The following is a 12,965-nucleotide window of genomic DNA, read 5'->3' as shown; positions in this document are numbered from 1 at the left end:
GAGCAAGAAGTTCTTACAGGCCAAACTCGACCCCTCTGATTAATCGCCTCCTCTCAGGGCGGACGATTTGCTGATAAAAAGCAGATCCCACTGATAAAAAAGCACCCTGAGTCGCAGGGATTCTGTCCCAAACTTTCTATTTTCCCCTGGCACGGCACCAATTAGACCTACTTCTGTAGTCTGCTACCACCAGCACAAAAAGAAAAAAGAAAAAAAAAAAGCATAATGGGTTTATAATTTGCCACCGAATCCCATAGCAACTGTACGTCACTTTGGATGTAAATTACAGACAATTCTTCCCCGTGCAATTTGAAAAGTACAGAGACGAAGCTCTAATTTCGGCGGCCCTAAATGCTACATGGGCGAGGGAAAAAGCTACCCCAAATCAGCCAACGGGAAGCGCCAGGGGCCGGCACGTTCCCCGTGCCCCGTGTCAGGCGTTTCTTTGTCCCCTGCCTCGCTCGGGGAGGGCAGGGCAGCAGGGGAAGGTTCGTTCTGCATATCCTGTCCCGTTTGTGCTGATGGCGAGGAGCCCTACGTGTACGACGAGCTTCCTCCTCCCCGGGCAGCCTCCCCTGGGCTGATTCATCGCGTTGTGTCACCGGCTCATGTTCCCGATGGCGTAAGAGCTTCGATTCTGACGGACGACGGCATGGGTGAGTTAAGAGGGCAGGAAAAAACAGGTTAGAGGAAAAAGAGGAGTGATGCAAAGAGCCCGCAGATAAAATTCGATGAGGCCTGATTCAAAAGCCAGCTCGGGCTTCTCCCTCTGACACCTGCGAGAGGCTTTCAGCTCCCCGGCCAGCACCACGCAGCCCCCGCAGAGCCCTGCTCGAAAGGCAGAGGCTGGAAAAGTCCTCGCAAAACCCGGCAGCTTCGGGGCTCTGCTCAACCCCAGCTTCGAGGGAGAAACTTTTGCCGGATTAAAGCACAGGGAAGGCGGCTCGGAAGCCGCGCTCGCCACACCACGGTTCCAAAATTTGATTTAACAAAGCCTGGGGTTAACGGGCTTGGGTTATCTGCACCCAACCCCCCGATAAATATTTGTGCACCTGCCGAAGTTCACCAGCAAACCGAGCGGTGGCTGTGGTTCAAAATGTTTCGTGTGGCAGGGGCAGGGAGGAGTCAGCACGGGAGCACCACCTCCAGCATCGCCCTGTCCGCAGCGGGGGTGCCAGAGCCCCCCGACGCCCTCCCAAAATCTGGCATCCGCAGGGGCTGCCCGGCCCCATAAAGCCCTAAATAAAAGAAAAAAGGCACACGGCCGCCGTCAGCTCCTTTTTGATCAGAAGGCACCGTGCAGGCTCGCCAGCTCTGCTCCTTAAACCACGCCACCCGTTTTTTAGATAAATAGGTGAAAGCGGGGAAATTCCCGGGGAAGGTTTCCGGGATTTTTTTCCAAGCCAGCAGCAGCGGCCCTACAGCCAGGTCGGCCACGTAGCTTCACCCACGGAGTGAAGATTTCTCCATAGCAGGGCCCCCGGGATGCTGCTGAAGGGTGGGAAAGAAGGAAAATTGGGAAACGAGGCAGAGGCACGAGGGGTTCCCGTGCCCCTCGCCCCATGCTGCAGGAGCTGGGGGCAGATAAATGGGGATGGGAAGAAATCACGCCTTGGTTTTTGGGGTGGGGGAGTTGGGAAGGCTCCACACAGCCCCCACGGACACCCAAAGGGATGCAGGAAAGGGAAGGGGATGGTGGAGGGGGTCCCTTGGAGAGCCAGGAGCGGGTTTGGGGTAAAGGATGGGGCCAGTGCTGAGTGGGGCAGCTTCCCAGCACGCAGAGCTCAGCTTCACAGCCACGGGGGAGCGGTTTCAGAAGGCTGCGAGCGCCCCAAGGAGCAGGTGGGTGACCTCCCGCGGGGCCCCTCAAGAAACCCCACGGCGTTTTTGCTACGAGATGACTTTTTTCTTTCAGGTACCCTGCCCTCACTGAAGAAAGACCTCGCACAGACCGCGAGGAGCGCGCAGTCCTCAAACACCAGGCACCACTGCACCAAAACCCATCGGATTTCCTCGCTGGGACGCAGACAATTTGGCAGGGAGAGGCTCAGGAGGACAAATTTTGCTTCCCCACAGCCCTGCTGCCTGCTCTGCCCAGGGCACAGCCCCACACCGAGCGCTCTGACACGAGGGGCACTAAACCCAAGCGGCTGGGTGCTGCTTTTTGGATTTCCGTCACCCCAACACGCGATGAGCAGACCAAAAACCAACTCAAGCAAGCGGCTGGAGACATTCCCCCATTTTTTTTTCCCCATTTACCTACTGCAGAGCAAACTAAACGGGAGCCCACGGAGATCCTCGGCGGAGCAGGGGCTGGAGAAGCTGCTGAGAGCAGGAGCGTGCGTGTTCAGCAGCCCACTAATTGCGGCGGCGTTCGCTGCCCCGACCGGCCAGCTCCCCTGCCCTTCTCCTCTCCTGCCCAGTTAATCACCAGCAGCCTCTGCCTGTTCCTCCTCTGGGCGGCGGGGAAGGAAGCAAAGTTCATTAGTGGCCCTCGGCCACCGAACGAGCCCGAGACCAGACTTCATTTAGAAAATAAACACCACGATTCATGCGCGACGCGGCCCCAGAATAGCCGCCCGAAATATTTAACGCAGCTGCCTGGAGCCTTCCTACTTCTCCCTCCCCCGAAAGAAAAGGCTCTCCCCTCGTTCCCTCACGAATTTCTCCCCATTTCTTTTTTTATTTTCCATTTTTCAGAAAAAAAAAATAAAAAAAAAGCTATCAACCCGGCCTGTCCGAGCTACCTTTATTGCTCCTGAAGCCTCGCAGCGCCGATAAACACTCATTAAAATCCAAGTTGATAAAGCCTGGCACGGCAATTACCTTCGTCCTCACGCCGAGATTGCCCAATTCAGCGCCGTGATGTAACCAACACCCCAAATTAAAAATAGTGCGGTGACAACATATGGTTTATCCTACAGAAGCTGGCAGGCAGGACGCTGCTAATGACAAACGGGTTGGGTTCCCAGCTCCCCCCCCCCCCACAGCTCCCCGGCAAGGTGAAGAGACGGCTACAGCCTCGCGGGATCGGAGGAGGAAAGGGGGGGGGAAATTAAAAAAAAAAAAGACAAAAACCGCACTGAAAAGCACAGCTCCCTCATTCCTCCCCGCTGCACGGCGGCGACAGATGCCGCGCGTTGCCATTATTCCGTATTTACCCGGCGAAGCAGCTCCCTGGCCGCCGTTCAAGGAAAGCTCTCGGAAGAGACAATCTGGAAATTTCAAAATACGGCCCCAGAACGAAGCCGCCCCCCCCCACCCCACCTGGGAGCGTCGCACCAGGCTTGGGGGGGGTGACAGCGATTTGGGGACCCCACGGTCACCGAGGAGAAGGGACAAAAAGAGCCCTAGGGGGTGGCACTGAGATGTGTCCCCCCCCCACAAGTCACCTTCTGGGGGGGCCACCCGCCGACACCCCCCAGCCCCACCGAGGGCTCACCGGGGGGGGCACAACACCCCCCAAACACCCACCTATGGGGGTGGGGGGGGGCACCGACACCCTTCAAACACCGATTTGGGGGGGGCAGGGACAGGGGTGCGCCCCCCCCCAAGGCCATCAGGGCACGGGGGGGGGGGCAGCGAGCCCCCACCCCCACCCTCAGGCCTGTAGGGATGGGATCGCCCTCACATCTCCCCCTATAAATGGGTGGGGGGGCGGTGTCCCCATCCTCTGACAGAGCTGGGGGGGGGGGGCAGAACCTCCCCCACCCCCTCCCAGAATGGGGGGGGGCCGCGTTCCTCCAATCTCCCCACACAGAATTAGGGCGTTCAGGCCCCCCCCACCCTCCTCAGAATCGGGGGGGGAGGGGGCCGCGTGCCCCCATCTCCTCACACAGAATTTGTGAGGGGGGGGGGGGGCAAAACCCCCAACCCCACCTCCCTATGGCCTCAAACAGAGCCGGGGGGGGGCAGAAATCCCCCAAAAACCTTCCTCCCAACCCCCGAAATCCCCAAAATCTCCTCATTTTCCCTCAAAAAGGGGGGGCTCCCACAACGGGGGAGGCCTCACACCACAGGGGGGGGGCTCACACCATGGGGGGGGAGGAGGGGAACCGCCCCCCCTCACCCCACAACCCAAGGCCCCCTCGAGGAGGAGGAGGCCGAAGGGGATCTTAAAGCCCCCCTCAGCGCCTCGGCCTCATGGCGGAGCCTTCCTCACCCTCCTCCTCCTCACAACCCCCCCCCCCCCACCCCAAACTCAAAAAAAAAAATTAAAAAAATACCTCATAAACCCCCCAAAAACCCCCCCGGGGGTTTTACCTTAGAGGCCTGGTAGCTCTCGAAGGCTCGCAGGGCGCTTTCCGTCAGCTTGACGTGAAAAACGGAGACGCGGGTGCCGCGGCCCAGGCGGCCGCAGGACAGCCCGTACCCGCGCTCCGCCTGCAGCGCCGCCATCTTGGGACCGTCTCTCCCCCTCCGCGCCCGGGCCGCCGGGGCCTCCCGCCCCCCCCCCTCCCTCACCCCGCCTCCCCTAAGCCCCGCCCCCAAGCTCGTGAATTATTCATGAGCCCGCCGCTGGCTCCGCCTATAGGGTGGAGGGAAGGGGGGTCGCGAGCTTGTTGCTAGGGTGAGGAGGAGGGAGGAGAGGGAGGTGATTGGTCGCTGGCTCGCCCTGGAGGGGATGGTGATTGGGTGGAGGGAGGGGGGATGTAAATGAGGGCCGCGGGGGATGCTGGGGGGGGTGGGTTGAGGTGGGCAGAGGGGGGTGGAGGGGCGGTGGGGAGGGAGCTCCGCGCTGCGGGGTGGGGGTGCAGGGCCCGTGGGGCTGATCCTCGGTTTCAGGCTCGGGGAATGGGGGCAGGCTGAGGCTTTAGGGTCCCCTGGGGGCTCTGGGATCGGGGCCTTCCCCAGGGGACAGGGGACACAGCCTGTCTCCAGGGGACATGGCCTCCCCGCACAGGCCAGGGTCTCACCCCAAGGAATAGGGGACGCGGCCTCTTCCCAAGGGATGGGGCTTCCCCCAAGGAATAGGGGACGTGGCATCCCCTAAAGGACAGGGCCTCACCCAAGGGACATGGAACACGGCCTCCCTCCAAGGGATGTGGCCTCCAACCAAGGGACAGGGGACACAGCCACCCCACAAGGGACACGGCCTCCCCCCAAAGGGGTAGGGGACACGGCCTCTTCCCAGGGGACAGGGCCTCCCCTGAGGGACAGGGCCTCCCCCCAAGGGGACAGGGAAAACAGCTTCCATCCGGGGTCAGGGGACACGGCCTCCCCCCAAGGGATAGGGGACAGGGCTCCCCCCCAAGGGGACAGGATCTCCCCCAGGGGACACGGCCTCCCTCCCGGGGACATGGCCTCCCCCTTTGGGCCAGGGGTCTCCCCAAAGGACAAGGGACAGGGGACACGGCCTCCCCCCGAGCCATCTCCACGGGGTTTTCACACTGACCACAAACCCGCTGCCCTCCCCGAGCCCCCCCCCACAATCACACAAACCCCACAGCCCCCTCCTCCCCCCTGACACCCCCCAAAATCCCCTCTGCGCCCCCGTGCCCGGAAGGAGGAGCCCCGGCTGTGCAGGAGTTGTCCTTTATTGGGGGTTCACAGTCGGTTCGGGGGGAGCAGCGCCTTCCACCCCTGCGAGCGGAGCTGGAACCCGAAGATGGGGGGGCCCAGGGCTGGAGAGAGCTGCGGGGTGAAGCAGGGAGGGGGGGGGGACACCCCCACGGCTCCGGCCCTACAAGACCGGCCGGGATACGAGGGCTCCAGCGCTTCCCTCTCCGTGTCCGTGGTGTCCCCGGGGTTCTTTGGCTTCCTTTGGGCATTGCACGCTCCGGGGAAGTGCCGAGGGAGGGGGGGGAAAAAAATCTCATTGCGTGTACCCCGGGCACGTCCCCACCTTATCCCTTGGTGCAGCTTTCCCTTCAGCAGCCTCTTCCCTGCCCCACGGCAGCGCCACGTCCTCCCCGGGTGGAGCTGTGGGGCCGTGGGGTCCGGGACCTGAGGCTCCGGCCCCGTAGTATCGTTACAGGGCTGCTGGGTGACGCTGGGGAGGGGATTTGGGGCCGGGAGAAAAAAAACAAAAAAACAAAAACCAAACAAACGTGTCCAGGAGCTGCTGTCCTCAGTTCCTCGCTGCGATGACCACGGACAGGGCCACGCCACCCAGCGCGATGGCTGTCGCCCCAAAGAGCCACTTCCAGGGGATGGACTGCAAAGGGGACAGGGACAGCATGGTGGGGACGGGGACAGCAGGGTGGGAACCAGCAGCCCCAATAACGCGGCCTCAAAAAGGCCGAGAGCTGCGTTTGCTCCCCCTAACCCCGTTCCCTGTGCTCCCCACCTCCTGGGTGACCCCAAAGCTTTGCTGTGTCCCCCCCCCGTGGGGATGCCAGCGCCGCCCCTTACCCAGGGCAGTTTGTCTTTGCACTTGACCGGGGCGCTGCCGGCGCTGGGGTTGCCGAGCATCTTCCTGTACATCTCCGTCTCCACCGTCTTCTGGTCCGCGTGCTTCTTCACCAGCTTGGAGAGCTCAGCGTGGATGGTCTGGGGTGGGGGGAAAAAAACACAGCATGGGGGCGATCAGCGCCGAGGGGCAGGGATTGGGGTCCCGGCAGCTCCGTGCAGCAGCTCTGAGGGCCTGATCCTGCCCCATCCCCCTGATCCTGCCCCATTCCCCTGTGCTGAGCACCACTCGCGGTTCCCCGCCTGCTCGAGAGCCACAGCTCCTTCACTCCCCATCCAGAGCCACGTTTTGGGGCTGCAAATTCCCCTTTTCCTCCCCAAACCCGGCTCTGAGCGTGTCACCATCCCTCACGGTCACCAAGCAGAGCTGCCCCTGGCTGGCAGCAGCGAGCGGAGCCCAGGGCTGAGGGCAGGCAGCAGGAAAAGGATTTTCCCCTCTAATTGAGGCAGAAAAGGTTCTCCCTCAGGGAGACCCAGCGTCCTACAGCTCCGGGTCCTGCTCCCTTTATGGCATCGGGGGGCCGAGGCTGGCCTCGAGCCCGCGGTGGCAGCGAGGATGCGGCGGTGGCTCCGGTGCCACGGCTGAGCTGTGCCCTCTGCTGGGGACACGGCGCTCCGGGAGGCTCCAGCACCTCCCCGAAACACCGGGGCCAGCCCAAGGGGATCACCGAGGGGCTCAGGCACCACCAGAGCTCGCGGGTTTGGTGCGGGACCAACGCCAGCCCCTCCTCCCGTCCCCGAGGGGCTCTCATCCCACCCCACAAGGGATCTCAGACCACCAGACCCCGGGGGTGCTGCGAGGCCGCCGAGCGCCCCATCCTCCCCGTGACCACCAGGCAGCGAGAAACGCGGGACGAGCTGTGATATTCTGCTGAAAAAAAACTCAAGGAAGAGGTGGAAAAACCCCAAAAAGCCCACGCGGGGAGCGCAGCTCCTGCTGGGGCCACTTCCTGAGGCTGGCACAGGCGGCTGATTTCCCCGAGGCTCCAGCAGCTGATCATTAACTGGCAGGAAATTCCTGACCCGCAGATCGCCCTGGCCTGTGCTCTGAGGTCTGGGTGGTGTTTTTTTTTTTTTTTTTTGGGGGGGACCGCCCCAATGAATCACGCTTGGGGCTGCTGAGCGAGCTGGCAGGGACCCGGAGCTGCCTCCCTGGCACGGAGCTCTGCTACCAACTGGACCAAAGGGCAGCGAGGAGCCCAGATAAGGCACCCAGCAGCTCAGCACCGGGTGCTGGCACGTGGGGCCTCACCCTAAAACTACCCCAACCCCGCTCAGGGGCTGCTGGTGAAGTTTTGGTGACATTTGGGGGGTCTCAGCCCGGTGCAGAGGACCCCATCCGTGAGGCTGGAGTCCTGGGGGCCGCTCAGCTTACCTTGTTTGAAGGCTCCAGCTTCAGAGCTGCTTTTAGGATGGGGATGGCCTCCCTGTACTCGCCCTGCTGGGCCAGGACCTGGATGGAAACGGGGCAGGGATTGAGCGGGGACGGCTCGGGAGCGTCCCTTGTCCCAAAAGGAGGGATGGCAGCGCCTCACCTTGCCTTCAGCACCTCACCTTCCCTTTTCGGAAGAGCGCCTTGATGTTCCCCGGCTGATGCTCCAGCACCAGGTTACAGGATTTGAGGGCTGCCTCGTAGTGGTCCAGTTTGAGCTGCGAGGCCGCCAGGTTGTTGAGGCATTTCACCTTCACCTCCAGCAGCTCGGCCTCCTCCTCCGGGCTGAAATCAACTGCGGAGACCCCGGAGATGAGCTGCAGGGGAGGGGGAGGCAGCACCGGGAGCCCCCCCGATCAACCCCGTGGCTACCTTTGGAGCTGGAGCCGATGACCTTGAGGGCGATGTCGTAGGAGTTGATGGCCAGCACGTAGTCTGCCTGCTGGTAGTAGAAGTTGCCCCGCTCCCGTTTGCGGTTTGCCAGCGCCGCCTTCTCCTTCCCGCTCAGCAGCTCCAGGTCGGGGCCATCCCGAGCCTCCAGCAGCTCCACCTCCAGCGTCAGGGCGGCGTTGGGTGGGATGTCCGGGCTCCTGCGTGTGGAAAGGGCACGAAGACGCGCTCAGCTCTGCCTGCCTGCTGCCCCGAGGGGAAATCGGAGCCCCAGGAGCGAGGGCTGTCCCGCGGGGGGGGGGTCACAGCGCTTTTTGGGGCCTCTCTGCCCTGTTTTGCGCCCTCCCCGCTCACCTGCCGTGCGAGCCGTAGCAATACTTGGCATCCGACACGATTAAAGCATTTTCTCCCAACTCCAGCAGCTGCACGCAGAGATCCAGAGCCTGGTGGGGGGAAAAACATTGCAGAAAGATGCTTGCAGCAGCACAGCTGCTCCTGAGCCCCCAAATTCCCCCCCCCCCCGGGGCTGCCTTCCCCCAGCCCCACCTGCAAAACGTCGCAGTCCCCCAGGGTGAAGGTGAGCCCGGGGTCCTCCTCCACCACGCTGCCGTCCTCCAGCGCTGCCCGCAGGCGGACGGTCACCTCCTGGCCCTTGCGGGGGCGGCTCTCCGCCCCCCGGCCCGGCACCAGCGTCTTCTTCTTGAGCAAGCCGTTCCCTGCCCCGGGAGGAGAAACCAAACCGGAGGCGTTTTAGGGCCGGGAGGGGAAGGGCAAAAGGCCCTCGCCCGCCTCCGCGCTGAGCTCTCCCGGTGCCTGCCGCCCTCCTGCTGCTTACCCAAGACGTCCAGCCATTCCTGGGGGGGTTCAGGGGTCTCCCCCGGGTCTTGCTCCGGGGACCGGGTGTCCTCCGGTGGCTCCGGTGGCGGAGGGGCCCGTGCCCGCCCCACGTCCTCCAGCGGTGGCAGCTCGCTCAGGTCGTCCTCGTCCTCCTCCAGCACCTCGAAGTCCTCGGTGCTGTCCGACTGAGCGGGAGCCGGGTCCGGGTCCGAGTCCGGGCAGGACGGGGCCGTGTCGGTGCCCACCGGGGTCGGGCAGCCGGTGCTCGCCTCCTCCTCGCTGGAAGCCATGGCGGCGCAGAGACCTGCGGGGGGGAACGGTGCTTACCGGGAGGGGAGCAGAGGCGCACACGGAGCCAGGAGCTGCTCGGACCTGGGGCCTCCCGGTGGCGGACAACCGAGCAGAGCTGGGCTGGGGTGGGGGGAGGACCGGGGGTGTCCTGGTTCTGGACGCAGTCGCCCAGCCCCGTTCCCAATCTCCGGTCACCGGCTCCGGCCCCAACCCCAGGCCTGGCCCCGCTCCCTGGCCCTGACCCCAGTCCTGGTCACTGGCTCCGGTCCCCGTCCCTGACCCTGGCCCCGGTTCCCAGCTCAGGCCCCGGTCCTGGCCCCGGTCCCTGGCCCTGACCCCGGTCCCGGGTCCGGTCCCCGGCTCAGGCCCCGGTCCCCGACCCCCGTCCTGTCCCTGGTCCCCGGTCCGTGTCCCTGACCTGGGCCCCAGCCCCCGGTCACCGACTCGGGCCCTGACCCCGGTTACTGGCCCCTGACCCCAGCCCCGGTCCCGGTCCCGATCTCCGGTTACCGGCTCCGGTCCCGGTCCCCGACCCCTGTCCTGTCCCCAGCCCCCGGCCACGGTCCCCGGTCCCTGACCCCTTTACTGTCCCGTCTCCGGTACTGGGCCCCCGGCTCCAGCCCCCGGTCCCGGTCTTGATCTCCGGTTACCGGCTCCGGTCCCGGTTCCCGGTCCCCGTCCCTGAACCCGGTCCCGGTCCCCGGCTCCGGCCACGGTCCCTGTCCCTGATCCCGGCCCCGGTCCCGGTCCCGTCCCTGCTCCCTCCCCCCCCCCCTCACCGTGCGGCTCCCCGGGGTCTCCCCCTAGCAACGGCCGCCGCCGCGCGCCCCCCGCCGCTGCCACCCCCCGCCCCCCTCCGGCCCCGCCCCCGCTCTCCCATTGGCCCTCCGCCGCCCGCCCCGCTCACGCCATTGGGTGGCGCCAACGCCCGTCAGCGCCGCGGGGGCGGGGAGGGCGCCGCCTTAAAGGGGCCGCAGCGCACATTCGGCTCCCCCCGGTGGGGGGGGCTCACCGGGAAGCCGCCGCCGCCGCCGCTCAAAGCCCCGGTACCGGTGAGCGCTCGGGGTGAGGAGGGAGCCGCCGAGGGTTCCCCTCAGCCCCTACAGGGCCGCTCCATGGCCTAGGCCGGGACCCGGGGGGCTCCGCGCCCGTGAGGGCCGGTACCGGGATCCGGTACCGGGAGGGGGGGGGTGGCGTCACTTCCGGCCTTGCGCCGTGACGCACACGCACGGCGCCGCCGCGGGGTCACGCTCGCCGTGACCCCGAACCCCGGAAGCGAGGCGCGGCCGCCGCCGGGGCCGGGAAGGGGAGCGGGGGGGGAGGGGAGGGGCCGGTACCGGGCGTGGGGGGAGGGGAGGGGCTGCGGGGGGGGGCCCCGGTGCCCGGTGCTCGGTTCCCGGTCCCGGTCCGGGTCCTGATCCCAGTCCCAATCCCGATCCCAGTCCCAATCCCGGTGCTGTTCCCGGTGCTGCTCCCAGCCCCGGTGCTGTTCCCGGTTCCGTTCCCGTTCCCGGTGCCGGTGCCGGTCCCGCAGGCGGCTCCGTGATGGAGCCCACCGCCTCCCGGGTGTTCTGCGGCCGGGTGCTGGGCATGGTGAACGCCGAGGACGTCAACGCCATCATCCTGGCCCAGAAGAACATGTGAGTACCGGGGGGGGGGTGGAGGAAGAGGGGGCTGCAGGACCCCCACCCGGTGGCTCCCGGTGGTTCCTGGTGGTCCCGGGCACCCATCCGGGCTCCCCCTGATTCCCCGCTCCCCCCCCAGGCTGGACCGTTTCGAGAAGACCAACGAGATGCTGCTCAACTTCAACAACCTGTCGAGCCTGCGCATGCAGCAGATGAGCGAGCGCTTCGCGCACCACACCCGGACGCTGGTGGAGATGAAGAAGGACCTGGACAGCATCTTCCGCAGGATCCGGTAGGCACCGGGACCCCCCCCACGGCTCCCCCCCCCCCGGCCCCGGGAATCGGCCCCGGGGATCGCTGTGGGTCGAGGGGATCCAGCGTGGGTGGTGTCATGGGGTGGGGGGGCTGGACCCCAGAGCTGGGGGCTCGGGGAGTGGAAATAATAGAGGGGAATGGGGTGGGGGGGCTGAAAAGGGGAATAATTTGTAGGGTTTGGTGTGAACTCGGCTCTCTCCTTCTCCTCCCACAGGACGCTGAAAGGGAAGCTGGCCAAGCAGTACCCGGAGGCTTTCAGCAGTGAGTGGGGGCTTCTGCCGGGCTTCCCCTCGGCTCCGTGCCCCCGGGAGGGATCCCTCTGCTAGGAATATTTAGGGCTGGTTGTGGAAATCGGGGCTGCCCCATGGAGCTGACAAGACCAGCAGGCGCGTGGCGGCGCCCGGCTGCTGCAGTGAGAGTCCGGGGAGCTGCTTTGTAGCGTTATGTGTCCCTGTAAGAAGTCCCAAAGCCATATAGGGCTGCTCAGTTCAGTGGTGTCAAGTTCCTTTAGATTGCTGGTAAAATGTTGAATTAAAAAGGAGGAAATTTGTAGGAGCACCTCGCGAAGCTGTCTTTTTCAGGCGGCTCAAGCGGCCCAACTAACGCCTGCCCCTTCCCTTTCAGACATCCACGAATCCCCCATTCTGGAAGACGACGACGACTTCGACCCCGTTCCCAAAAGCACCACCACCACCATCGCTACCTCGGAGCAGAGCACGGAGTCCTGCGACACCAGCCCCGACATCATCTCCCCCACCATGAGCCAGGAGTTCGAGGATCTCTCGCAAGGCCCCTACGATTTCCCGGCCGTGAACGGACAGAGTCTAACAGACGAGGACACTGCCAACGGCCTGGACTAGGCGCACGGCCCCGCGGGGCCCCCAGAACTATTCCCCTATTTATATTCCCGTGTTCCTGCGGGCGTTGATTTCGGGCAGAGGGAAGCGATGGCCGAGCAAAGAAAGCTCAGGAGGACGGATCCCCTGCTGACGGATCCCCAGGCCGCCGCTGTAGCATAAACCCCACGGCGTGATACGGGCAGATCAGTTAAAAAAAAAAAAAAAAAAAAAAAAAAGGTTTAAACACCTCCTGTCCCTCCTCGTTTGTGTGCTCAGGAGAGCAGCGGCACCCGGCCTTCGGTTTGCACAGAAGAGCCAGTCTGGGACCTGTTTTTATTTATTTATCTACGTATTTATTTATTATTTAAGGAACTTAAACAATATTTTAGGCCCTCCCCCAGGAGGAGCCCCTGGTGTGGCCGCCCCCTGGGACCTGCTTTTATTTATTTATTTCTATTTATTTATTTATATTTTATTTATTTTTATTCTTATCTATATTTATCAATTTATATGTTTTTTTTATTTATTTAAGGAGCTTAAACAAAAAGTGTAGCCCCCCTCACCCCCAGGAGGAGCCCCTGGTGCGCGGCACCCCCAGGGCACGTCCTTATTTACTTATTTTTCATTTATTTAAGAAACTTAGTAAAAGGTTTAGGCTCGCAGGAGAAGCCCCCAGATCGGCTGCTCCTGGGACCTATTTTATTTTAAATTATTATTTTTATGTATTTAATGAACTTTAAAAGTTTAGCGCCCTCCCCCCTAGGAGGATCCCCCAGTGTGGCTGCCCCTGGGACCTGCTTTTACTTATTTATTTAAATGTTATTT

General features: G+C 63.5%; 4 protein-coding genes across 7 annotated transcripts in view; 2 read left to right on the top strand and 2 right to left on the bottom strand.

Annotated features, from left to right (window-relative positions):
• ELL (elongation factor for RNA polymerase II) overlaps positions 1-4,457 on the bottom strand; it is a 48,413-nt gene extending 43,956 nt beyond the window's left edge. Inside the window, exon 1 of one of the 2 annotated variants that reach the window (XM_027472387.3) lies at positions 4,264-4,457. In XM_027472387.3, coding sequence (XP_027328188.1) covers positions 4,264-4,398 — 135 coding nt within the window. In that variant the 5' untranslated portion in view covers positions 4,399-4,457. Of the gene's footprint in view, positions 1-2,747; positions 2,805-4,263 lie in introns of those variants that run through there. The other variant, XM_027472388.3, reaches the window with a different exon arrangement.
• The window catches only part of UBA52 (ubiquitin A-52 residue ribosomal protein fusion product 1), a 112,907-nt gene that overhangs the window by 98,473 nt on the left and 1,469 nt on the right, over positions 1-12,965 (top strand). The window lies entirely within an intron of this gene.
• Positions 5,520-10,550, bottom strand: FKBP8 (FKBP prolyl isomerase 8). 3 transcript variants are annotated; one of them, XM_038169184.2, is made up of 9 exons: positions 10,374-10,550; positions 9,069-9,374; positions 8,780-8,949; positions 8,588-8,676; positions 8,216-8,433; positions 7,966-8,138; positions 7,787-7,864; positions 6,355-6,492; positions 5,520-6,157 (listed from the first exon to the last, which is right to left on the bottom strand). In XM_038169184.2, exons 2-9 carry the CDS (start codon positions 9,358-9,360, stop codon positions 6,071-6,073), a joined length of 1,245 nt encoding a protein of 414 aa, XP_038025112.2. In that variant the 5' UTR covers positions 9,361-9,374; positions 10,374-10,550; the 3' UTR covers positions 5,520-6,070. The 3 variants fall into 3 exon arrangements, with proteins under 3 accessions (XP_038025112.2, XP_038025111.2, XP_071885300.1); XM_038169183.2 differs by lacking the exon at positions 10,374-10,550 and adding an exon at positions 10,141-10,268; XM_072029199.1 differs by lacking the exon at positions 10,374-10,550 and adding an exon at positions 10,012-10,035.
• On the top strand, positions 10,275-12,388 carry KXD1 (KxDL motif containing 1). The gene is made up of 5 exons (XM_072029205.1): positions 10,275-10,413; positions 10,804-11,001; positions 11,126-11,278; positions 11,516-11,562; positions 11,926-12,388. Exons 2-5 carry the CDS (start codon positions 10,907-10,909, stop codon positions 12,159-12,161), a joined length of 531 nt encoding a protein of 176 aa, XP_071885306.1. The 5' UTR covers positions 10,275-10,413; positions 10,804-10,906; the 3' UTR covers positions 12,162-12,388.

This window comes from Anas platyrhynchos, chromosome 29 (assembly GCF_047663525.1).
Source record: "Anas platyrhynchos isolate ZD024472 breed Pekin duck chromosome 29, IASCAAS_PekinDuck_T2T, whole genome shotgun sequence".
Taxonomy (NCBI): domain Eukaryota; kingdom Metazoa; phylum Chordata; class Aves; order Anseriformes; family Anatidae; genus Anas; species Anas platyrhynchos.
The sequence above is the reverse complement of the archived record's forward strand: the minus strand, read 5'-3'. Positions and strand labels throughout refer to the sequence as shown.

Bases quoted from the DNA above. Each gene is read 5' to 3' on its own strand.
- FKBP8 (XM_038169184.2), bottom strand. From the start codon at position 9,360: ATGGCTTCCAGCGAGGAGGAGGCGAGCACCGGCTGCCCGACCCCGGTG. The intron at 8,677-8,779 runs GTGGGGCTGGGG...TCCCCCCACCAG, and splicing joins GGGACTGCGACGTTTTGCAG to GCTCTGGATCTCTGCGTGCA. The intron at 7,865-7,965 runs GTGAGGTGCTGA...GTTTCCATCCAG, and splicing joins CGCTCTTCCGAAAAGGGAAG to GTCCTGGCCCAGCAGGGCGA.
- KXD1 (XM_072029205.1), top strand. From the start codon at position 10,907: ATGGAGCCCACCGCCTCCCGGGTGTTCTGCGGCCGGGTGCTGGGCATG. The intron at 11,279-11,515 runs GTAGGCACCGGG...CTCCTCCCACAG, and splicing joins AGCATCTTCCGCAGGATCCG to GACGCTGAAAGGGAAGCTGG. The intron at 11,563-11,925 runs GTGAGTGGGGGC...CTTCCCTTTCAG, and splicing joins GTACCCGGAGGCTTTCAGCA to ACATCCACGAATCCCCCATT.